Here is a 24,195-nt window from a genome sequence, read left to right on the forward strand (position 1 = left end):
TCGCTCCAAAGCTGAAATATCCTTGCCTACCTATTTGTGATGCCAAGACAAACTCTACATCTATGAGAAACTCTAGATCCCAGCAGATGCAAAGCATAACAAGAGTCAAGCCGAAAGACACCCCTTTGAGCAGGTGGATGGGATCCAATGTGGATGTGGAGATAAGAGCATTTTAATTACGATGCCCAATGCAAATAATATCCTCAAACAGCTAGTTAATAAGATCTTCTAAACCTTCTCAGAATAGTTAGACACCCTTATTCTGAAACTTATCATGTCTTTTATGATCAGAGACAAAAACCACCTACCCACTTCATCTTACGTCAGTACCTCCATAGCGGTTACCACCCATCACAAGACCAACCTAGCTGCAGGGACCCTTGTCGCTAAAAAAGCAACACATTGCTTCCACTGGAGTTCTAGGCGCTGTCACGCTTTCTAGGGGGGTGACAGCTAACGCGTTCGGTTTGCTTGGCGGTAAAACAGTGGACGGCGGGCGACTACGCCGCACCTTCCCACTGGAGGTTGTGGACTCTCATTGGTCGAATCATCCCGTCTGCCACTGGTTGCCGCCTTCCTCTAGTGACTGCTGAAGCTCCTGCTGAGCGCTTGCTGAGCGCTGATTGCACCATGCTCTCTGAAACAATCCGTCTCTCCTCCGTCATTTTCCTCACCGAAAGATCAAGACCGAGAAATCGGCATAATCGTCGATCCCAATCGCTGAAAAGCAACTTCTCTAGGTTCAGAATCTGACCGTCGCTGCCCCTGACTTTTTTCCGCGAACGGGATACTACGACTGTCCAAAGGATCCGCTCCACCGTTGGGACCGACCGAGACCCCCAGAGAAGCGCACCACCAATCCCGGGTCCACGACGATCAACACCCACAACGTCAAGCAACCAACACCATCACTGAGAAACCAGCTGCGAGCTGCCAGAGACTTCGTCTCGTCTCGTCTCATCTCCTCGTCTGGCGCTAAAACCTCGCACCTGCAGCTTCGCATCGTATCGAACCCTCCCCCGAGGAGAAACCCCCCGTTTCCCACGCGGACTAGCGCTACAGCTCGACCACCTGGAAACGAACCCCTCGGATCCCCTCCTTGACGTTCGTTCAGTGTCCGTGCGCGGACTGCCAACGCACGCCCTGTCACTTCGTCTGGCTGGTGTCGGTGTCCATTTGTCCCCTTCATCACGACTTCAGACTGCCACTGCGACCCTGCCTTGGCTCGGACGTCTCTTAGTGGTTGTTGGATCTAGACTTTGTGCGCTGCACTAGCTGCAGTGCGCTCCAGAGCTCGGCTTCGGCTGTCCACTTCTCCCGTTTTGCCCAAACCTCCTGGATGTCGACAGATTCGATTCCGCGCCCGCGACCCTGACCGAAATTACCACCTGCAACCTCTTGACCGACTGCCCCGTATCGCGGCCTCTCGGGCATCTTGACGAACGGTACGTACGCCTTGCTTCCCCTGCCTCCGCTGCCTGGTCCTTGTCTTGTTCTCTCTGTCCCGCCGTGTCCCTGTCGTTCTTATCCTCGTTCGGTTGGCTGCCTGTCACATCTCGGTCCTGTCTCCAGACGGAGCCTCTTCCCCCGCGACCAGCAACCGCCACGGCCCTTTCCGTTCGCCTCCCTGAGTCCTCGTGTCTCTCGACTACGCCTCTTGTCCTTTTACGCTTCCGTCATCATCTCTCTGCCCTCGCCAACCCTGGCTCAAAGTCCCCATCTAGACCCATCTTGAGCGGTGACCTCCCTGGTCTCACCGGATCGCCCTCACGATCTCCAACGCAACGTCTGTTAGGCTCACCCGTTCCCTTGGCTCCCATCCCTTCCTTGGCTTCCGTCTCGAGGGCAGCTGTCATTTTGCGAGTTCCTATTTGGCCAGCTACTCGCCCAGTGCTACCCTTTATCCCCGCGATTCTCTTTCCTTGTCTTTTGCCAGATCCATCATCTCATGTTTTGCTACTTGCGCCATCCACTCGCCAACCGACATGGCTGATTCCTCAGAACTAACAGTCCGGCAGGATCCTCCCGCCGTCGACGACTTTTCCCACTTTTCCGATTCAGACTCCGATGACGGACGACCGCCGCCGACGACCGCTCGATACACTCCCGATCTGCTCTCAGGCGTCTATCGAGGCATTCGCAAGCTACCCTCAGTCAAGCTCTCTCGCAGCCCTTCCCGCCTCAACCTAAAGAGTTCCTCGTCGAGTTTACACTCTGCGAGCTCGTCCACATCGAGCGTTCAGAAACCATCCGAGAGTTCGGCCATCCAGCATGTTCGAAATTTGAGCCTACAATATAGTCTTGCGAAGCCTCTACCCCGACCACCTCCCAATCGAGATTCTGCGTCGCCACTAGATTCCAACTCTCCCACAAACCTACCGAGCGTCCCTGAGGGTCAGGTCACGCCAAACTACCCTGATCCATCACCGGCGCAATCGCCAGTACCACTACCGCCACCAAAAGAACCCGCCATGGACAGCCGGACAAGCACCATGGATTCGAACTCTTCGGCGCCACCGCCGCACATGTACGGTGCTAACGAGGCCAACAACAGCATGAGCAGCGTGTCGAGCTCTTCCAGATACGAGGGACCTCAAGATCCCAACAATAATCTGAAGCCAGGGGCCACCGGGGCGGCCTCTGCTGGACCATCACCAAATGTGACACAGGGTCGTTCAAACCCGGTCGGAGGACCGTCACAAGGTCCTTCCACACACCTCTCTGGCCTCATGTGCAATGTGCATCGAACGACAGGCCGAGAGCCCCATGCGCTAGTTGGAGCCACAACCACAATCTTGGGGGACAAGCTCTATGTTTTTGGAGGAAGGATTCTGTCTAGAAGCCGACCCGCCCCTCTAACATCAGACATGTACGAGCTGGATCTTATTAGGCGACACTGGACGAAGTTGGAGACGACTGGCGATGTTCCACCTCCTCGATACTTTCACTCCATGTGTGCGCTTGGAGATACCAAGATGGTCTGCTATGGAGGCATGTCGCCTGCCCCTAACCAACCCCCTGGCGGTGACCAGCCCGAAATCACTGTCATGTCCGATATTTACATTTACGACGTCACGACCAAAGTGTGGACATTTATCCCGACTCAGGACCCTCCTCAAGGCCGATACGCCCACTGTGCCTGTATACTCCCTTCATCCGCCACCTTTTCCTCGCACCGCGCACCTCTGTCCGCACTTCAGCATAATCCTTCGTCCGGAAATCCCAACGAGGGTCGTATTGGTATCAACATAGACGGCACGGGAGGTGCTGAAATGGTGATTGTGGGTGGACAAGACGGCAGGAACAACTATATCGAGCAAATCAGCGTATTCAACCTGCGAAGCCTGAAATGGACATCTACACAACCTCTGGATAGGAGTTGGGGTGCATACAGAAGCGTGACGGCTCCACTGCCCCCTGCGGTGGCAGCCAAGCTTGGTCGACGACACTCGAATGGAGTCCAGCGCACAGAGGGAGGAATCAGCCAGGAGGCCCGAGAACCAGGATCGTCTATGCTCATTTACTGCAACTACAACTTTTTGGATGTCAAGCTGGAACTGCAGATTCGCGCGCCAGACGGAACTCTGACAGAGAGGCCCATGTCGGGAACATACTCACCTCCCGGATTGCGGTTCCCCAACGGCGGAGTTATCGATACACACTTTGTGGTCAGCGGGACGTACCTCACCTCGTCTCGGCAAGAGTATGCTCTCTGGGCTCTGGACCTGCGGACGCTCACATGGAGCCGGATCGATGCTGGAGGAAGTGTGTTTAGCCAGGGCAGCTGGAATCGCGGAGTGCTTTGGAACCGACGAAACACATTTGTGATTCTGGGCAACCGGAAGAGAAGCCTCGTCGATGACTATAATCACCGACGAATCAACTTTTCCAACGTTTGCATGGTTGAGCTGGAAGCTTTTGGGTTCTATGATAACCCACGCAAGACGAGTCCTCTGTCCGGTTTCATCTCTGCCAGCAGTCCTTATGCGGGCCCTGGACTCAGTCTCGCGCGCAAAGCTGGGTACACAGCTGGTGGAAGACATCACTCGAGGGCCAGCGAAGAACTTGGTGAAAAGGCATTTACTTTGCGGGAGCTGTCAGATATGGACATTCTATGCATCGGAGGCGAGCGGATCCCTGTCAACTCGAGGATTGTGGGACGACGATGGGGGCCTTACTTTGTGCAGCTCCTGAGAGAGGGCACGGCAACTCAGGATGGAAGTGACGCCATGACTCTCCGGTCTGGTCTAGCGAGCAATCCCCTACGAGCATCAGCTATCACCATCACGCCGAGTTCCAGGACAGCCGAGAGCTCAGGATCCATGAGTAGCACTATTGGATCATTGGGCTCAACTGGTATCCCAGCAAGCACAGCACCTTCAAGCATCTCTGCTGGGGCCATGGGCCACGAGGCCAACCCGACCAACATCAATGCTGCGCCTACGCCTCATTCGCTACCACCAAACTCACGACCGCGATGTCTTTACCTGCCACACACCTATCTCACGATCCAAGCCCTCCTTCACTTCCTCTACACGAGCTCCCTACCCCCACCATCTTCTCCGCTCTGCACGCCACAGATTCTCTGCTCGCTCCTGCAAATTGCACGACCCTATCGTATCGATGGACTTCTTGAAGCAGTTGTCGAACGACTTCATGCTCTGCTTGACAGCCGAAACGCAGCAGCCGTGTTTAACGCAACAGCAATGGCTGCCGGAGGAGGTCGTGGTATTGATGGATCACTCAACCCCAACTTCTTTGTGGGAACTCTGGACCCTGTTGGCTCGCCTACTGCTACATCGGACTTTTCCTTGGGCCATGGAGCTAGCGACAGCTTCTCTTCAGATATCCAAGCGCGAACCGAAGGCCTTAGTCTCAACACGAATGTACAGCAGCCTAACCGTCCCCCAAGTGACGAACTGTCAGCGACGACAAGCCAGAGCGGTTCAGAGTGGAGCTCTTCAGAGATTGGTGGCAGCGAGCGGGAGAACTTTGTGTGGAGTGGTGAGCTCAGTAGCGTGATTGGGCTGCAGAAGCGAGGATTGCGAGGGCTGATGGAGGGCAGAAGGATGAGAGAGAGGACAGGGACGACTGGTGGAAGCGGCATGGGACCAGGGTACTCTGGCGGCCCAAGCCAGCCTCGAGTTGGGTTGGGAATAGCAGGATCATGAGGTGGTTGCTGGAGGTGAAATTGGCATCGCATCGGATGGGCAGGCAGGCAACATTAGCGAGGGATAAGCAAAATAAGTAAAACACTGGCATGGCATATGTAACGAAACGAGTCACGGTCTATCTATGTAGAAGAAAGGAGGAGGGCGTCGAGTAGCAATGTACATGGAGCACTGCATGCATGGCATGGATGGACATATCATAACATATAAGATATCACGCGCTAACTAGACTAATGGACCTTGACTTGGGGGGATATAGAATGCATGTGCCGTGCCGAGGCTGGGGAGATGTGAGGGGTGAGATATTGTCTAGGTTGGAGTGATATAGGAAACCAAACTAGTGTCGATTCAAATAGATGTGACGGGTCAGAGTGACGGTCCAAGGGAGAAGAGTAAACGAGATGAAATGAGTATGCAGTATCATTATGGGTATCCTAGACTCTTAGACTACAACTTGACCTTGCCACCCTCCATCTCTCTGAAATCCTTGTCTGTAAACGGCACATAGCTATCCCCCTTGAGCCAATACACCTCTCCCATGTCCTTTTGCGCAGGATCAACTCCCGCCTCGCGAAGAGCGTGCTTCTGCTGCTTGTTTGTCCCCGTGATCTGTCCGCCTCCCATCTCTGTGACGATTCTTAGAAATAGAGGGCGGGCAAACTTGGGGAGTGAGTTTTGAACGTGGGATGCTAGGCTTTGCATCGTTTCTTGCGTGGGTTCTGAGGAGAGGTATACTGCTGCACAGCCTGCTCGGCCGTCGTGGTGAGGGAGGGATACGCCGTAGACGTTGGCTTCTTTGATGATGGGGTGCTGGCATACGATTTCGCTGACTTCGGCCGTTGACACGTTTTCGCCTTTCCAGCGGAACGTGTCGCCGATACGGTCGTGGAAGTAGATGCGTCCGTCGCTGTCCCACCGAACGACGTCTCCAGTACGGAACCAAGCGTCGCCTTTGCTAAACACATCCCGTAGAATCTTGGCTTCCGTGGCTGCCTTGTTACCGTAGTACCCCTGGAAGCGTGCATAAGGATCTTTGGAGGGTAGCTTGAAGAGCATCTCGCCAGGTTCGCCGGCGCGGACCTTGCGGCATCTCCCCGTCTTTGGGTCGCGCTTGGGCATGTCGGTGTCCCAATCGACTTCGACGAGGGTGACTGAGAAACTCATAATCATGTTGTATACCCAGCCATTCCGACCAATAGCCCCAGCCGTGAGGTCATTCTTGCTGAGGTTGAACGTCCCAAACGTGCCCTCAGTAGCAGCATAAAACTCGCAAATCCCCTCGATGCCAAACCTCTCTTTAAACTCGTTCCAGATATCTGGCCTCAGACCGTTGCCAAACGCCACGCGCACATTGTGCTTCTTGTCGAGGCACTCGCCCGTCTCGGGGTCGTACTGGGGAGGCGCGGCGAGGAGGTAGCGGAGGGTCTCGCCGACGTATTGGATGGATGTTGCGCCGGATTCGCGGACTTCTTGCCAGAAGAGCTTTGTGGAGAATTTGCGGCCGAGGGCTTGGGTGCTGCCGCCGAGGAGGGTTGCGCAGAAGGAGAGGATGGCTGCTGAGGAATGGTAGAGAGGCATAGACTGGATATCAGCGTTAGTATGGAGTTGAAGACCAAGATAGGGAAGACTCACGGTATACATGATATCGCCGGCTTCACGAGCTAGCAGCTTCTGTGCCATGGTACCCGCAACAATCAACTTTCCCCACGAAACCACAGCAGCCTTGGGCATACCAGTCGTGCCAGAGGTATAAATGAGGATAGCCATATTGGACAGACTGCTCTCGGATCGTTCGGAGTCTGGCGCCCTCACAGGCTCCGTAGCCAAGAGCTGAGCTTCCACCTCTGGGGTATACACGACGAAGCGCATCTCGCCCATGGCATCACGAACATCCTGTCCCACATTGTCGGCGACGTTGGGGTCCACGATGCACAGCTTGGTCGTCGCGGCCTGGAGACAGTGCACCAACGACGCGCCAGAGAGGTTATAGTTGAGAAACGCAGGTTTCGCACCGATACTCCAAAGACCAAGCCACAGCACAGCAAACGTATCCGAGTTCTGAAAGTCGACAGCAACGATGTCGTCCTTTTTAACGCCCTGCTCCGTCTTGAGCCAGTGTCCACACCTCAGTGTTCGATCATAGACTTCTCCGTAGGACAAGCGCTTGCCCTCAAAGATGATGAACAAACGGTCGGCGGTTTTCGGGTTCTTTGCGATGTTCTCGACGAGGTAAAACAGGTTCAGACGGTCGACCCATTCGCGGTAGTACATGCGCGACGCGCCGGCGAGTACGCAGCGGAGGAGGCAGAGGTCGTACCAGGTGGAAGAGCGGGCGTTGAGGTATGCGATGGTGCCAGCTACGGCTGGAGCCGCGAGGGCGAGGGGGACTGAGGATTAGCATTGGGAGTGAGAGTAAGAGGGCGGAGGGCTTACCAGGCATTGTAGAGGTTGTTGAGCGTGAATTGAGGCCTTCGGACCTGTCGGGCCTGAAAGAAGAGAACGAGCTCCGTGTTGTTGACGTGGGTCGATGGGGTGATGGCGATAAGGAGATGTCAGTGACGACAACACTCTCCACAGCGGGAAGACAAGGGGCCGAAGTATTTATAGGGAGTTGAACTAAGTAAAAATCAAGAAGAGAGGCACATCTTGTCTGCGTCAATGTTTTACACGACCAACGCTCGCGATGAAATTACCCGATTCGTACCGCCTTTGTCAGGCCAAGTACGCAGCTTGCATGGTCAAGTCCTGCGGAGTGTTGATGATGCCTCGGCCCCGAGACACGGACGTTTGGGTGGGATGCGTGTACGACATGTGAAGGGATTTAAACTGAGAAGGGCAAGAGTTACGGGATGAGGGGAAATAGAAGAAGAATGATGATGATGACGATGATGACTTGGATGTTTTTTTTAGGGAGGTAGAGAGGGATCTGGTTGATGGGACGCTGCAGGTACAGTACGATAAGCGGCCTGCTAGAGCTGTTTGTAGATGTCGATGTTGTAAATATGGGCATATCAGTTATCATAGAGAGGATACATGCATGAGGTACAGCTATCTCTCTTGCAGAAACTCTACATAATACACCTGATGAATTTGACAGCTTAATATAACAAACAACATACCCAATTCCTCACTGTATCATCAACCCCAGAATCTTAGACTTCATCCAAGTCGCATCTCCACATCGGCGCTTACACACACCGAACCACCGTCCCTATCACGTGACATGGCGATGTCGTGTTCCAAGCTCCCTTACCAAAAGGACAATCACGATAAGAGCCAAGGTGCACAATTCCCCCGCGCCTCTATTCACAAACTCTGGACGGCATCATGGCGTCCCAAGAGGTTCAAGCGGTGCCGTCCGCAGAAAACCCCGGGCTCAACTCTCCCCCTCCCGAGAAGCCCTCCGACATTACCAGGCGCACCCGCGTCGTTGTGTCGTTCTGGCTTATAGTGCTGTGTCTTGGTCTTCCCATCTGGTGGAAGACTACCACCATATACCGTGCCAATCTTCCTCTCGATGGCATGCTAGAATGGGCAGAGGGAAAGGTGAGATGATCAATGCCATAATATGCTTCGTCAAACTCACATCTCTAGGCCTGCCGTCCAGTGTTCCCCCTCCAGATCTCAGTCAAGGCCGATGCGCTCCAGGAGAATGACGCTCAGAACCTCGTGCGCCTGACGCAGCACGCTCTCGACGATCACAATGACTTTTCTGGTCATCACCTCCGACTCCAGCTCGCCCCGAAAGAGTCCTCTACCGACGACGATTCCCACGTTGCGTTGACGATCCAGCTCACACCCGGCGAGAGCAACTCGGCTTCTCTAGACTCCGACTCTGCCGTTCTCAACATCGCATACCCTCCCAACGCCGTTCCTTCTTCCTCTTCGTCGTCTTCGACTCTTGCGACGTATATCGCCAACGAGCTTCAGTCGACGTTTGTAGAGGAACAATCCATCATCTCGTACCTCCTCTCCACATCTTCAGCCCCCGACGCCAAACCCCCAGGCCTAAGCCCCGAGACGGTCGACCAACTATCGAAGCGAACCACACGATCCCTGCGATATGCGCCGACGTATCACCTCACGTTTTCGCTCTTCACGGCCGGCGCCGTCCCGAACACGTGGGACATTGAGGCTGCTATCGAAGAGTACATGAAGCCCATGCTCGATATTCTAGGTCCTATTCATAATTTCACCATCGACACGCAGGTGCAGCTTTATGCGACACCTGGCGCGCAGTCGCAGGTTCTCAGCAAGGATGATCTGGCCTCCTTCATCAACGCCGCCGAGTGGCCTCTCTCGCCCTCCATCGGTGGAGCTCCGACCGTCAACTTTGTCATCTACGTGGGCGACCAAAAGATCGGCCTCGACTCGGAGGCGGGCACGTCTTCGCAGTCGTGGATGTTCCCGCAGTGGGGAAGCGTGTATCTCCTCAAGCTGCCCGAGACGACGGCGCACGTGTCGGCCGAGACGCTGAAGCAGCCGATGCTGACGTTTAATGGTCATTTGTTGTCGCTGCTGGGCACGCCGCAGTCTGGATCTCTGCCTTTGAGGCTGTCTACACTATCGCGCATTCGTTCTGCGGATTTGCTGTTGCAGGCTTCTTCAACGCTTGGATCGCTGGCGCGGTTATCTCTTGCTCTTCCATCCATTGCTATTCCCCGCAGCGTCGCTGATGGTGTTGCATCAACCATGGAGCATCTCCAGCAGGCTTGCTCCAATCTAGGCGACCCATCTGGATTATTGCATGCAAGAATCGCCGAGGAAGAAGCTGAGCGAGCATTCTTTGAAAAGAGCATGGTCGGACAGCTGTACTTCCCAGACGAGCACAAGATTGCAGTCTATCTTCCCCTTCTGGGCCCCGTGGGGGTTCCACTGGTGATGGGGTTGGTCAACGAGCTGAGGGGATGGATCAAGAGGAGGAGACAGAGGGCAAAGGATGCAGGCGAGAAGAAGGCGCAATGATTTATTTACTATGTATGTATGTTAGAAATGTAGAAATATAGATACGAGCATTAATTGAAGTCAAGACCCTTGTCCTGGACTATTACGTAGCTATACCTATTTTCGCCTCGGCTGGACCACCCTTGGCGCCCCAGCTTTGACGTACTACATCTCCCGCTATCGAGATCCCCTCAGATCCAACCCAGACCCTACATCATCACTAACGGGGTCCGGACAGAGGCAAGATGTCACTGACACGCCCAGCATGCTCCCCGAACCGACCTTGACCCTGACGCTGCCCAGCATCCACGACGGCCTCACCCTCGACTGTCGCGTCTACCACCCTGTGTCGCTGTTGGCGAACCCTCGCGCTCCGCAGTGGCAGCGCCATGCCGCCGTCGTAGCGCATCCCTATGCCCCCATGGGAGGATCCTACGATGATCCCGTGGTGGATATAGTTGCTGCTCAGCTCCTGCGTAAGGGATATCTAGTCGGCACTTTCAACTTTCGGTGCGTGTTTCCAGGGTCTGCATTGGTTCATGGCTAATTGTACCAGAGGCGCCAGTGGTTCAGCGGGCAAGACGAGCTGGACTTCGAAACCAGAACGTGACGACTATGCTACCTTTGTAGCATTTATCCTACACTATGTTCACTTTCTCGATCCTTTTCGACCTCAATCCTCGGATAGTCTTGGCCCAAAGAGTCCAGCACCCATCGACGTCAACGCAATGACAACTCGACAACGTCCTATCCTCCTCATGGGCGGCTACTCATACGGAGCAATGATAACAAGCCAATTACCTCCCCTCGACGCCCTCCTCCAACCCTTCGTGTCTCCCATAGCAGGCTCCGACGCCGCAGAAGTCCGCCTCCGAGCAGCACACCTAGCTGAGCAACAAAACATTGTCCTGGCAAGCGCCCGCGCTGCGATGAAAGAGCACGGCTCCATAAGAGGGAAGAGCAAGCGCGGCGTTAGGATCGGCGGCGACGAGGGTGGAAGTCCAAGACGGAGCCATGAAGGTGGGAGGAGGAGCTTCTCGCTGGACGAGGAGAGGTTTCGGCGTGGTGTTCACGATTTTATTGCAAAGGCTAAGTCAGGGAGACATGGGCAGAGGTTGTTTCACAGTCCGACGGATAGCCAGAGTAGTGCTGTTGCTCCTCCACCGGGGGAGCATCTGCCTACCATCACGGACCTCACCATGCCGAAGCCAGCGTATTTCATGATTTCCCCGCTTCAAGGTCTGGTTACACACCTGGCTACAATGTCCTTGGTACCAACGGCGCTCGTCAAGAACCGGGATCCTCACGATGTGGCGGCCGAGGAGAAGCTTATCTGGAATCCCACACTGGCCGTCTACGGAGACACAGATGTGTTTGTGGCAGCACACAGATTACGAGCCTGGACAGCGAAGTTAGGTGACAGACCTGGGTCAGGATTTCGAGGACGTGAGATTACAACGGCAGGACACTTTTGGGTTGAGGAGGGTGTTTTGGATACCATGAAGGATGCTGTTGGGAGGTTTGCTGAGGAGTTGCTTGGGTCGGCGTCTGGGGCGTGATTTACTTGGGATCGGTCGTCAAGTTGAGGTCTTTGGGGGTGTCATGGTGAGTGAGGGCATTCAGAATGAGAAGGGACATCAGGGGAATGACCCACCCCTGGTCTGGGTCCGATTAATGGATCCAGAGGGCTGGACTTATATATCTTACGAGTATACGATATGCAACAAGCAGATTATTCTCTGCCGGGAACACTGAATAGTTTCTCACAGACGCCTCTGTCATCGACTTGGTGACTTGTTAGCTTGCATTCAACATGCATTCAGAGAAAGAGCTTCACCTATTCCAACAGTCATATCCCTACGCCACTCACAAACACACGCTGGCCACAGTTAATTGTCTCAGGCATGCTGTAACCGGAGTGTCTTTGCATTCAGCGCTGGCCAGCATGTGCTTGGAGCTAGTCGTGGCCATGACGTGTATCGAGAGACAAGTCAACTTGCCGACAAAGAACTCTCGTAGTCAGACATCCAATAAGAAACAATCACTTTCGGACATGCCATTAATCATCCCGAAAACAACGGGCGATTCCCGAAGCTGAGTCCGAAAGCTGAACAAACAGGATAAAGTGATATGTATGCCCACGGACTTATAACTCTCCTCCGGTCATCACCAGCTCAGGTCAAACCCATGCTTCCATGTCAAAGTGGCCTGACACCAATAAAAGTTAAAGCCAGTGGCGTCTCCGCAGCCGTTGGATTGGAGCCTCCGTCCCAGGATTCGCGGAGTCGAAGGTTGCATTGCCTTTAGCCTCCACCCCGAAGATTGTCGGGGCCCGAAAGTCGATACCGAAAAGACGACACCAGAATCTTTTGACGGAGACATTTCGATCGGGATCACTCCACATTTACATGGGATTGATCAAGATGATGGTGTTGGGCTGAAGATATATATAATGGGGAATCCCGTGAGGAGATGATGAATATCTAGACAATACAACAAGCATCAGCATCAGCATCAGCATCAGCATCAGCATCAGCATCAGCATCAGCCAACATGTCTGTAACTCCCAAGAACGTCTCCTTTTCGTCCCGCGGCCTCAAGATCGCTGCTCATCTCTACCTCCCCCCCTCCGACGCCCCCAACCGCAACGGAGCCGCCATCATCATCTGCCACCCCTGGACCTCCATCAAAGAACAATCGCCCGCCAACTACGCCCGCGTCCTCGCACCCGCCGGCTTCATCTGTCTGACCTACGATGCCGCTTACCAGGGTGAATCAGAGGGAGAGCCCCGCGATCTTGAGGATCCGTATCAGAGGGTTGAAGACATCAAGTGTGCGGTTACGTACCTCGTGAGCCTCAAGGAGGTGAACAACGACAAGATTGGCGTCTTTGGTATCTGTGCTTCTGGTGGCTACGCACCCTTTGCAGCACAGACAGATCTCCGCATCAAAGCGTGCGCAACAGCAGCAGCCGTGTGCGCCGGCACAATGGCCCGTCGAGGCTATGAGAAGGACTCTTCCAACATGGACGTCCTGCACTCTCAACTTCAAGCCGCAGCCTCGGACCGCAACAGCGACGTTACAGGCGAAAAGGTAGACATCGTCCACATGCTACCGGAGAAGTACGAGGATCTACCAGACGACTTTCCCGAGTCGTTCCGTGATCTGGCGAATTACTATCGCACGTCTCGAGGACATCACAAGCGAGCGACTAATACCTGCATTCCCCGAAGTTGGGATATCATGGGGAACTTTGACGCGTTTGCGTTTATTGAGATGATCAGCCCAAGGCCGTTATTGATGATTACGGGGACAAAGGCTGCGACAAAGTGGTATAGCGAAGATGCGGTTGCAAAGGCCAAGGAGCCGAAGGAGCTTGTTGTGCTTGAGGGGATGACGCATGCGGATTTGTATGACAAGGTTGATGAGGCGGGCAAGAAGTTGATTGAGTTTTTTGGAAAGAGTCTTTAGGGGTAGTCAATATCAATTGAGTATCAGGGGCAAGTTTGACAAGTGCTTTGGTGTCTAACTGGTGGTTGATATCACGAAAAGTGAAGTGTCAGGGGTATACCCGTTGGCTTATGTATGTCCTTAGCCGCACATCAGCCAAGGGGTAGTTGGGAGAGTCCGTGATTGGATGGTGACAACTCGGGTATAACTGGGGAGCCGTTGAGATCGGTCTTGCTTGGGAGGGGTGTAGATATCACGGTGAGTGAAGGATCGTGACAACTTGGGGGTGTGCATTAGGGGTCGTGCTCGAAGGAACCATGTTGTTATGGCAACTTCAAGCATGTGAACATCGGATTGATTCTCTGCATTCTAGTCATGCATTACTATTCACAGATGTCACAGCGAGTACCCATGACAACCTCAGAATGGAGTACACAAGCGCGTCTTCCAATTAACAGTCTACAACAAGCATGCTACACACACTTGATGCTATTAACTACATTGTGCCAGCTTCAACAGCCACTTTAGTTGACATGAGCCAACTCCTGCTTCTGAGAAACCTCCTCGGCTCGCCTCTCGAGATCCTGGCCGGCGGCGAACCTGCTCTTGTCCATGGAGGGAACGAACAGAGGGGCCTCGGTGAAGAGGTAGCGCATCTCCTCCAGGGGTCGGTGGGCGGTCTCGGGGAGGACAGCCCAGAAGAAGAGGGCGTTGGTCATGTTGCAGACCTGGTTCGGTTAGCATAGTTACAGAGATGCTGGCAAAGAGGGAACTTACAATGAAGACAATGTACCATCTCCAGCCAATGCCGTCCTTCTCGTCAAGAGCGACAGAAGTAGTCTGGCCAATCATGGTGTTGAAAGCAAACGACATCATGGTAGCGATAGACACACCCTTGGCACGAGTCTTCATATCAAAGATCTCGGCGGGGATAATCCACGACAAGGGACCGCATGTCGCGCTGAAGGAAAAGTTGTAGATCCAGGTGATAACGATGAAACCCCAGCCAGCAGCGCCGCCGCCGCCCTCGGAACCAGGGGGGAACTTGGCGAGGAGGATGGTGGCGATGATGAAGGTGATTCCGTTGAAGAAGTTGCCTCCGATCAGGGGCCAGCGACGACCAGTGTTGTCGATGAGAAGCATGCAAGTGAACTGAGCGACCAGAGCGATGACAGAAGAAATCATCTGGTAGCGGAGAGTCTCGTCACCGGAAATACCAATCTTGGCAAAGATCTTGACAGAGTAGTACTGAATGCAGGAGACACCAGTCATCTGAACGGAAGCCTGCAGAGCAACAGCAAGGAAGAGACGACGGAAGCAGGACTTGTCGGTAAAGAGCTCGAGGTAGCTCTTGGCGGCGGCCTCGTGCTCGATGGCGATGCGCTCCTGGATCTGCTCAAACTCGGCACGCACCCAGGGGTCGTCGACGTTGCCCTGGGAGTGCAGGCGGGCGAGGGTCTTGAGACCCTCATCGACGTGACCCTTGTCGATGAGCCATCGGGGGGACTCGGGGAAGAAGAGGATCAGGGCGGCGAGGATGACGGCGGGGAGACACTGCAGGCCGAGGGCAATGCGCCACTGGCGAGAGTCGTGGTCCTCAAAGCCAACGTATGTGCCTGGGGGTGTTAGTTTTGGGAGGTTAAGGCAGGGTTATGGGGGCTTACCATAGCCGACAGCTGAAGCGATGAGAGCACCAACACCAAGCATAAACTGCTGAAGGGCAGTGACTCTTCCACGGATATCAGGATGGCAAAGCTCTCCCTGGTAAACGGGAACGATCATGACAAGGAAGCCAACACTGGGCATGTTAGTGAAGCACAGCAAATTAGACTAAGGAAACTTACCCAACACCGGCGAGACATCGTCCAGAGTACAGATAGTCGATATGCGAGGCACCAGTCTGAAGACCACCACCGAGGATAAAGATGAGAGCACCGATCAGGATGGTATACTTGCGGCCGAATTTATCACCAGCAGGACCAGCAAACATGGCACCGAAAAAGGCACCTCCAGTAAAGACGGACACGACAGCACCACTACCAGAGTCAGTATAAACACGGAGACACATGGGTGAGGTTACTCACATCTTGTTTGGGTCATTACCAAACTGATTGACAAAGTTGCCAGAGGCAATCACCTCGGCAATGACACCCAAGTCATAGCCATAGAGCAGAGAGCCCAGCGAGGCAAAGACGGACACTGCAAACTGATACCACTTTGGAGGGAGAGCCATGATGAAGATCTTGGATTGGCAGTGGTTGACTGGAGAATCACAAAAAAGAGAGGCGATCAACGGCTCTATTTAAACACATCGAGGTCGTATACGGACGGGGTCAAAGGATCCCGACACAACGGGAGAACGGGGGACAGGGCTAGGTCCATCACACTCTGGCGCGACGGCACGAGAGCCCCGAACTTGCAATCTTGCAAAGATGCTCATCATCAATAGGCAATTCATTCCCTCTTGTTTTCCCCGCATGGGCCTTGGGGATACCCTTTCTGCGGGTCCCCGGAGTGACTACCGTCTTTGGGATCGCCAATGTGGGTTGACAGGGCCAGGCTGCTAGTGCGTTGTGGAGAGAGCGGAATGACAAGAGCCTCGGTGAGATCCCTTGTGACCTGAGTTAGCTGGAATATTTCTCTGTTAGCTGACTTGCTCTACAAGCGCTCAACTGACAGTGGCCGGAATGTGTCCCGACCAGTTGATGAGGCTTGGCTCTAGCAACATGCCGGTCTCACAGACCGTGACATGGGAACTCGACGGGACTGGTGGAGTTTCCCCTGCTAGCTCCGGCGTTGCAATTACTCCCCCGGCCGAGGGAAAAGAAAAGCTCACGCCACCATGTGGTTGGACCGGGGCCCCGGCCACGTCTCGTGTCGTTGCGGGGGTGCTTTACTATGCCGATCGAAACCTAGAATGATCACAGGTGAAGCGCTCCAATCGCTGGGGCTCGCGTCAAGCGCACGAACCGGACGAGAGACGCGGTGAGAGGAGTCCCGTCGAAGCACCGAGGGGAGCGGTGGGACTGCACGATATGGCATGGAGAGAATGTGTCTGGCGTGAGATTTGAGTTGCATAAATTGAGTGTCTCTCGTGACTGAGCATTAAGGAATCTAGAATCGACAACATCACAAGTGTGTGTGCATGTTGGAGAATCCCCGTGTGCTTGGCCTTGTTGTGTATGCTTGTTTGATCTTGTGTGACCTACCACAGTAGAACTCAGTCATGGCCACCTTTACTCGCATTTCGGACGACGAACGTCCAACCATCACGGTCGACCCAACGGCCGTAATCTCCAAGATTGAAGACAACATCTATGGAGGATTCACAGAGTGAGCACATCCCCCCAATTTCATGGTTCCCCCTAGGGTTGTATTGACGTGCCGCGCCCAGACACATGGGCCGCTGCATCTACGGCGGCATCTACGACCCGGGAAACCCCCTGTCCGACGCCAACGGCTTCCGCACAGATGTCATCGAGGCCATGAAGGAGCTCAACGTTCCGGTTGTGCGGTATCCCGGTGGTAACTTTGTTGCTACGTACCACTGGCTTGATGGTGTTGGACCCAAGGAGAAGCGACCTGCTAGGTGAGTTTGCACTTAATATTTGATGTTTGGGAGAGTATTAATGAGGTGCAGACCTGAGCTTGCTTGGATCGGCACTGAGAGCAATGAATTTGGAACCGATGAGTTTCTCAAGTGGTGTGAGGTTGTTGGCACTGAGCCTTACTTTTGCCTCAACTTTGGAACCGGTAAGCATACTCATGTCAATAAGAGATGCACTTGCTAACATGTCACAGGAACTCTCGATGAAGGTCAGTAAATGAGGCATCTAAAGCACGCACTCTCACTAACATGCTAAGCCCTCGGATGGGTCGAGTACTGCAACTCTGACCGAAACAGCTACTACGCCAACCTCCGCCGTCAAAACGGCCGCGAAAAGCCTTACAACGTACGTCCCCCAAACCTTCACTTTACCCATCACTAACACCATCACCAGGTCAAGTACTGGGCCCTCGGAAACGAGATGTGGGGTCCCTGGCAAGTCGGCCAGATGACAAAGGAAGACTACGCAAAGCAGGCTTACCAATGGGCCAAGGCCATCAAGCTTCTCGATCCCAGCGTTGAGCTCATCCTCTGTGGTGAGACGGGCTACAGCACGTGGGACTCGTACGTCGTCAAGGAGTGCATCAAGTTTGATCTCCACGGACTGGGAGGTAGCACGACGGCGAGCTTGATCGATATGCACAGTATTCATGTGTATACTGCTAGCTCTGATCACTACAAGAACGCTACCGGTATGTTTGATGCTGAGAGCTAGTGAGGCATGGCTGACAGGTTTAGCTCCGAGATCTGCTGAGAGGGCTATTGAGATTACGGCTGGTTTGATCGATCTCGCCCGCATTGAGAACGGTGTTCCTCCTTCAGTTCGACGACAAAAGATTTGCTTCGATGAGTGGAACGTCTGGGATCCCGTCCGCGCTCCCGGAGAAGAGGGTGCTGAAGAGAAGTAAGTAAACCCTCATTTTCACTCACCAACAATACTAACATCTCAGGTACAACCTCTCCGACGCCCTCGCCGTCAGCGTCTGGCTCAACGTCTTCATCCGCCAATCCAAGCACATGGGCATGGCCAACATCGCCCAATCCGTCAACGTCATCTCTCCTCTCATGACGACCAAGGACGGTATCCTCAAGCAGTCAACCTGGTGGCCTCTCCTGCTCTACAGCAAGTACATGCGCGGCTCCACCATCGCCGTCAACGTTCGCTCCGGCGAGTACGCAGGCGATACCCAGCCGGCCTGGATCCGGGGAACCATCGAGACGCCTTGGTTGGATGTCTCTGCTGCTCTTGACAAGGATGGTACTGTCAACTTGGCTGTTGTCAACATCCACGAGGAAAAGGACTATGAGACTGAGCTCAAGGGTCTTGTCAGCGGAGAGGTTGAGGTGCACACGGTCAGCGGCGCAGACGTCAAGGTTGTCAACACAGCCGAGAAGGAAGAAGTCGGCATCAAGGAGTCCAAGTGGGACGGCCAAGGAACCTTTACCTTCCCCAAGCACTCCCTCACTCTTCTCCGCTGGAAGCTGTAGAGCGGGCGTTGCTCCAGGACGCGGACACCTGAGCAGAGTTATCGCGGCCGGCATCCAAGCAACTTGGGGCGGTGGCGTAGTTGGGAGCGCGTCAGACTGAAGCTACAACTTCAATCAAACATTCGAATTCGAATTATCTGAAGGTCACCGGTTCGATCCCGGTTCACCCCATGAGGTTCTCTAGGTCTCTTCTTTTTGCACTTGGTGGGTCTTTTTGGTGGGCTTGGTATGGGGGCTTGGTATGGGGGCCTGGTTGGATACCTATAGAGATATTGATAGATAGACCAAGTAACGATGTATATGAATCAGAGTCATGAAGTATCTTGGCCTCATCTTATTGTGCTATTCCCAGTGTTTGTCATGTCACGCCTGTCATTGCGTTGAGTATCTCTCATCACTGCATTTTGCCCTTATTATTCTCCACCTCGCTTATTCCCACTAATCCTTCTTTTCACCATTCACCTCTGTCTTGGGTGTATCCTCAATGGCCTTTGGTGCGTCTTCAATAGCCTTACTTTCTTCCTTCGCCTTGGCCGCGGCTTTATCCTGGGCAGCTCGCTCCTCTACCCATCCCTCGACAGCCTCGACAGCCCCATGAGGATCATCCTGGTGCGTGAGCAGGAACCCCTGAAGAGCCGCAGGGCTAAACGTCAACTCGGGAACCTTCTTTCCAAACTCGACGGCCAAAGAGTTCAAGTCTTCCGTCTCTTTCAGTGACATCCTCATCTCCTCCTCCGCCTCTTCAGCCTTGTCCTCGTACATTTGCGTGAACAGCTGTGTGGCCATGTGAGAAGTCGCCAGCCCAAACTTAACCGAGAAATCAACTCTTCCTGGGCGCAGGAGAGCTGGGTCAATGTTTTCAGTGTGGTTCGACGTCATGACGAGGACTCGTCCCTCCTGTGCTCCAACACCGTCGATGACGTTGAGAAGCCCCGAGAGGGAGACGGGCTCCCGCTCCCGAACGCGCTTTGGCCCAGCAGGGGTCTTGGACTCGACCGAAATAACCTCTCGCTTGTGGGTGAGGTTTGTCGCGTCAATGTCCTCGAGCAGCACAAGGCAAGTACGGGGCAGATCCCGGAACAGAGTCGCCAGAGTATCCTCGGAGAGAAGCGGCGAGTTCAGGCTGATCATGTAAATATCCAGACCCATTATCCCAGCAGCCGCAAGAGTCAGACTCGTCTTGCCGGTGCCAGGGGGCCCCGAGAAGAGGTACCCCCGACGGTAGGGAATGCCCCTGGTGGCGTACCAGCGCTTCGTCCGGGGATCCAGGTACCGCTGGAGATCCTTGATGAGGCCTTCCTTGATGGACTCGTCGAGTGCGATTGTTGACATGGGCCTCGTTGCCTTGGACATGTACTTGGACCAGGCGAGGTCGTCGCCATAGACCTTGACTGCGCGATAGATGCTGGTGCGTCCCCTTTGCTGTTGCAGGTGCTCCATCCGGGCGTTGTAGATGAGCCTCTTGAGCACTGTCGCGTCTGTTCCAAGACACGAGATGACAATCTTTTCGATGTGGCGACCAAAAGGTTGAGTGTTGTTCTCCTCCAACGACCTGGTAAAAGTCAAGAAACGGCCCCCGTAACGAAGAAAGTGTGTACCCATGGCGGGTGTCCAATGCAGCGGTCGAGCATTGTAAAGTGAGATGTTGGACCTCAAATCAGCGAGGTTGTTGCTAGCAGGCTCAGCCAAGTCGGGATCACCATCCTCCTCCTCATCATCTTCTGAGTTGATGCTGCTGCTCGCGAGAAGACGGTGGTTGTTCTTGGACAGGCTGTGGGCGGCAACCCAGCGCATGACATAGGTGTAAATCTCATCGCTCGCACTGATCTCGACAGACGAGATGAGTCGAGTCTTGACGACGCCCTTGACAGCATCGTAGACGTACGGCGCGAGAAACATCAAGAAGGTGGCGTTGCGGACTGATGTGAAACCGGGGAACAGAGCATCCAGAGCGGCCAGCGCTGACCCTTGGCCGAGGATACTGCCAGCTGTGCTTGGGGACTCCATTTTGTGTGATGTAGGTGTCTGAGGTTGCTGTGCATGGAAAGAAGTTTAGAGGGCCAAGCAGGCCAGTTATATATTCGTTTCAACGGCATGTTCATAGCCTCCGCTGCCTATCGTCTCACCTGCATCGCCATGTCCAGCTGGGGTTGCCAGAGGGTGGGGATATCAACGACAGAATACGGCAGACAGTGTCCTATCTGTCGGACGCTCACTATTTCTGTCAGCTTTGGGCTGTGCCATACCCAACCTATCAGACACTCACATTCTCTTGTCCCCTTTTGGCTGCGCAAGAGACTAAATCCTTCATGACGTGCGTGCATTAGAGACGCGAGGCTCACCAAAACCAGAAAGGGTCCAAAATACCTGCCGATCCATCCGTGCAGAATGAAACCCCAGGTACCCGTGACTTTGAAACTGGATACAGAAAGCCAAAAGAGGCAACCTGCCAGACGCACCGCCTTGCTGCCTTAGCTTGACATCTCCACTTAAGAGTTCGTTCTCGTTCAAGGTCAGTATCCTTGCAGCCCTACAAGTTGCCTTGTTGAGAGAATATGGCTGAGGCGAACCATTTTGAATGGATGGGAGGCTTGGATCCCTGCCTTTGGAGGCTGTTCAATGCAGATACGCAGATACGAAGCTTGCCACAGTGGGATCACGACCTGTTACACTGTAGGTTGGGCAAAACCGGCTACCCTATATCAACAAAAGATCGCCCAGGAATGCAGCAATGTGTCGCGACTCAAGGCGTTTCAAGACTTGATAACTCATATTTGAAGCGTGAATTGCTACTTTTTCTCATTTACAGCGTTTAACCGAATGTCACAATTTCGGTTGTTATGCTAAAGTCGGTTGAGTACGGATCGGCACTTGTTTGATGCTATCATCACCCTTGCTCAGTTGCCTTTTTATCCACCCGGTTTCAACTACGATCAGCAGCGAAAGCTAATTATTCCTGTAGCCAGTGACAACATTGTATATGGCCCATAGTAGCTGCTGCTGCCTAGATGAAAAAGGCGGTCATGCTATCACTTTCCCCTAACTTGTTGCATTGACTCAATACGCTCTTGTCAGCGGGGTTCTGCCGTGTGTCGGTTTCGGGATCACCCGTAGCGGGGAATGAATCCTCTTCGGGCAAAACAACAAGGAATAATGCTCGAGCACCTCTTCTTCACTTCAGCTCTACACTCTAGATACACTTGAACCTATCTAGAACACACAAGACCAAACACTCTACCAACAGCTCATAGACATAAACCGCTAAACATGTCTCGGCCGATTGTGGAACCCTCTCTCGACGACCGTTGACGAGTGGCTTCTTAGCCGTCAAATTATTAGCAATGGTGTCCGTCGCCAAGGTCTAGCTCGACGCCACCCGGGAAATTAAGATGGGACAGCGCAAGACTTTAAAAGCAAAAGACGAGCAATTCGTGAAAGGGTGGAGAATTCTCGTCGTCTCTTTTCAACATTTCGACGTTGAAATGGCTTTCAAGATGATCGTTGGCTTTGCTGTCGCTTTGGCTGCTGTCGGTGCTGATGCGCTTGTTTGTAGACCGGGCTCATCATCTGTCGCGCTGGCTTCCAGAAGGTCCCCTCAGCAGCCTATAATGCCTACGAGCGTGGATGCTTCGTCTGTTAAGGCAACCTGCAAGCACGCGACACTCAATCATGCGAGTCGCGTCGATAAGAACAACGTATAGGAACCTAGAATTGCACTTGGCTGCGCTTTGATACCGAGGCGTGCATCAGCATTGAGCTTTTGGGGGACTCATACTGATGAATGTGTGGCCAAGTTCACTAAGATGGCAGCTTGGAGGATGGTGGACTCTGGAGGGCTTGTCAGATAAGCTCTTCCGGTCGCCCTGCCGAATTGCGGCAACCCCAGGCTTGGGCTTTTCGGTTGTGTATACAAACTTATGAGTACATAGTTCTCCGTAGATGAATAAACATACATAGAGCAATGATACCCAGAGTCAGTTGAACTTTATCTTGTAAGCTCACGATCGTGTGGTCCTCACATGGAGGATGAGGGTGGAAATTGACCTCAGCAAGTTGACAAAACAACTGCCAAGCTTCTCAAAGATAATGTCATCAGTTATCGGACCGCCAGCCCTACTTCCCTCATGATATCTTCAAACAGCCGCCCATCTTTGTCGTGGTAGCCGGTTAGTACCCAAACGCCGGGCTCGGCAGATGACGTCCTTGCAGAGACAATGGCGCAAACGGTAGGCAGAAACAAGGCGTCTCCAAAAACGTCAATGTCTCACAAAGAATGATACTATACAAAGAAACTCACCAGACAAGTTTAAAGAAACATACAGGCTTAGAAACTTGTTCACCTGCTTGCTTCTCGTCTACCTGAAACGCCCCGTCTGCTTCACTACACGCTTGCCGCTGTCAACTAACCCCGGCCCGCGACCCTCCTCGGCGCTTGTCAACCAAGATGGAGAGCTTCTGAGTGGACAGGTACCTGTGCCGCAAAATGTTGCGGTAGGGATACTTGTGAGGTCATGTCCAATCGAGGATCAGCATTGCTCTCAAAATAGATGAGCTAGTCTGTTTCGGGAGTCGCCGATGGTTTTTGAGTTAAACGCGCGCCTGGAAGGGCTGGCCAATTGGATAACCACGGGACCCCCACAACACAATCCCAGTGAACTCACTGTCTCTTCAACACCAAGACATTGCATCTTCTTCTTATCGTTCCCTCTTGGGCAACCGTTTCTTCTTCGCCTAGAACGGTTGGGCGGCAAACCACAATCGTCGGCGAACTTTAAAAAAGATGCTCTGAATAGATCTGCAGGGGTTGTTTCGTTTCATCTTTTCACACAAGACCCCTGCTGCTGCTGCTTCTCGGCAACGATGATGCGCATTCTCGACAGAACAAAAATACCCATGCTGTTTTCTGCACAAGATGCACTTCCCGTCAGTTCGTGCAGCCTTTGGCGATCCCCGCGGGCATTCTGCTCTGTGGTTCTTTTTTCGTCCCTTCTGGTTCCACGTTTGACTTTGGCACACCACTTCTCACCCGGAATCCCTGTAGCCCCCGTTTCATTTCCCCAGGCGCCCGATTGACTGTCAGTCCGCCACATCAGAGTTAGCGACCCATGCTGGACTGTCATGAACCGCTCTCGAACCTGCAAATCGGCTGGCTGTCAAGATCTAGAGCCTCTCTCTTAGTTGTCCTGTCAACATGTCACTAATGTACATGCCATCTGAACTAAACATGGCCAGACAGACAGACGGCTCGAACATGCTCCCGTCTCTTTCTCTGGTCTTCAGCACCCCGCTTAAAACCTCTGGCGCTTGCTCAAACCCTTTCGTGCTACGGATGAATCCATATTCCAGCTCCGCTCTCCCCATCCTCAGCAGATTCACCCTAGCCGCCCTGTCAAACTTCCCCTCCCCCTCCACCCTCCACTCCCCCTCCTAACCGCCGAGCTCCAAACAGCCGCCGCCATGTCCCGACCAATATCCGTGACCTATTCATAGCATACTCTTAGCTCTAGACACAAGTGTGCCGTTTCATTGCCATCT

At 53.6% G+C, this 24,195-nt stretch overlaps 7 protein-coding genes and 1 pseudogene across 8 annotated transcripts, besides 1 other annotated feature; 5 read left to right on the forward strand and 3 right to left on the reverse strand.

Moving 5' to 3' along the window:
* Positions 1-1,985: 1,985 nt before the first annotated feature.
* On the forward strand, positions 1,986-5,171 carry NCS57_01101800 (uncharacterized protein; the record flags this gene model as incomplete). Its single annotated transcript, XM_053060741.1, has 1 exon — positions 1,986-5,171. The coding sequence occupies one exon, from the start codon at positions 1,986-1,988 to the stop codon at positions 5,169-5,171; it is 3,186 nt and encodes a 1,061-aa protein (XP_052909127.1).
* Positions 5,172-5,618: 447 nt separating this feature from the next.
* NCS57_01101900 (uncharacterized protein) lies at positions 5,619-7,611 on the reverse strand (the record flags this gene model as incomplete). Its single annotated transcript, XM_053060742.1, has 3 exons — positions 5,619-6,752; positions 6,804-7,558; positions 7,605-7,611. 3 exons carry the CDS (start codon positions 7,609-7,611, stop codon positions 5,619-5,621), a joined length of 1,896 nt encoding a protein of 631 aa, XP_052909128.1.
* An 842-nt stretch (positions 7,612-8,453) lies between these two features.
* On the forward strand, positions 8,454-10,136 carry NCS57_01102000 (annotated as a pseudogene). Its single transcript has 2 exons — positions 8,454-8,717; positions 8,766-10,136.
* Positions 8,454-10,136: a sequence feature.
* Positions 10,137-10,380: 244 nt separating this feature from the next.
* NCS57_01102100 (uncharacterized protein) lies at positions 10,381-11,674 on the forward strand (the record flags this gene model as incomplete). Its single annotated transcript, XM_053060743.1, has 2 exons — positions 10,381-10,625; positions 10,672-11,674. The coding sequence occupies 2 exons, from the start codon at positions 10,381-10,383 to the stop codon at positions 11,672-11,674; spliced, it is 1,248 nt and encodes a 415-aa protein (XP_052909129.1).
* A 994-nt stretch (positions 11,675-12,668) lies between these two features.
* Positions 12,669-13,586, forward strand: NCS57_01102200 (Peptidase-S15 domain-containing protein; the record flags this gene model as incomplete). Its single annotated transcript, XM_053060744.1, has 1 exon — positions 12,669-13,586. One exon carries the CDS (start codon positions 12,669-12,671, stop codon positions 13,584-13,586), a length of 918 nt encoding a protein of 305 aa, XP_052909130.1.
* A 503-nt stretch (positions 13,587-14,089) lies between these two features.
* On the reverse strand, positions 14,090-15,798 carry NCS57_01102300 (uncharacterized protein; the record flags this gene model as incomplete). The annotated part of the gene is made up of 5 exons (XM_053060745.1): positions 14,090-14,293; positions 14,343-15,181; positions 15,230-15,363; positions 15,410-15,601; positions 15,650-15,798. The coding sequence occupies 5 exons, from the start codon at positions 15,796-15,798 to the stop codon at positions 14,090-14,092; spliced, it is 1,518 nt and encodes a 505-aa protein (XP_052909131.1).
* Positions 15,799-16,791: 993 nt separating this feature from the next.
* On the forward strand, positions 16,792-18,660 carry NCS57_01102400 (Non-reducing end alpha-L-arabinofuranosidase; the record flags this gene model as incomplete). Its single annotated transcript, XM_053060746.1, has 8 exons — positions 16,792-16,898; positions 16,960-17,154; positions 17,206-17,318; positions 17,367-17,381; positions 17,430-17,518; positions 17,567-17,864; positions 17,911-18,076; positions 18,123-18,660. 8 exons carry the CDS (start codon positions 16,792-16,794, stop codon positions 18,658-18,660), a joined length of 1,521 nt encoding a protein of 506 aa, XP_052909132.1.
* A 438-nt stretch (positions 18,661-19,098) lies between these two features.
* Positions 19,099-20,667, reverse strand: NCS57_01102500 (uncharacterized protein; the record flags this gene model as incomplete). Its single annotated transcript, XM_053060747.1, has 1 exon — positions 19,099-20,667. The coding sequence occupies one exon, from the start codon at positions 20,665-20,667 to the stop codon at positions 19,099-19,101; it is 1,569 nt and encodes a 522-aa protein (XP_052909133.1).
* Between the last annotated feature and the right edge of the window lie 3,528 nt (positions 20,668-24,195).

The sequence above is a fragment of the Fusarium keratoplasticum genome, chromosome 9, assembly GCF_025433545.1.
Source record: "Fusarium keratoplasticum isolate Fu6.1 chromosome 9, whole genome shotgun sequence".
Lineage (NCBI taxonomy): Eukaryota > Fungi > Ascomycota > Sordariomycetes > Hypocreales > Nectriaceae > Fusarium > Fusarium keratoplasticum.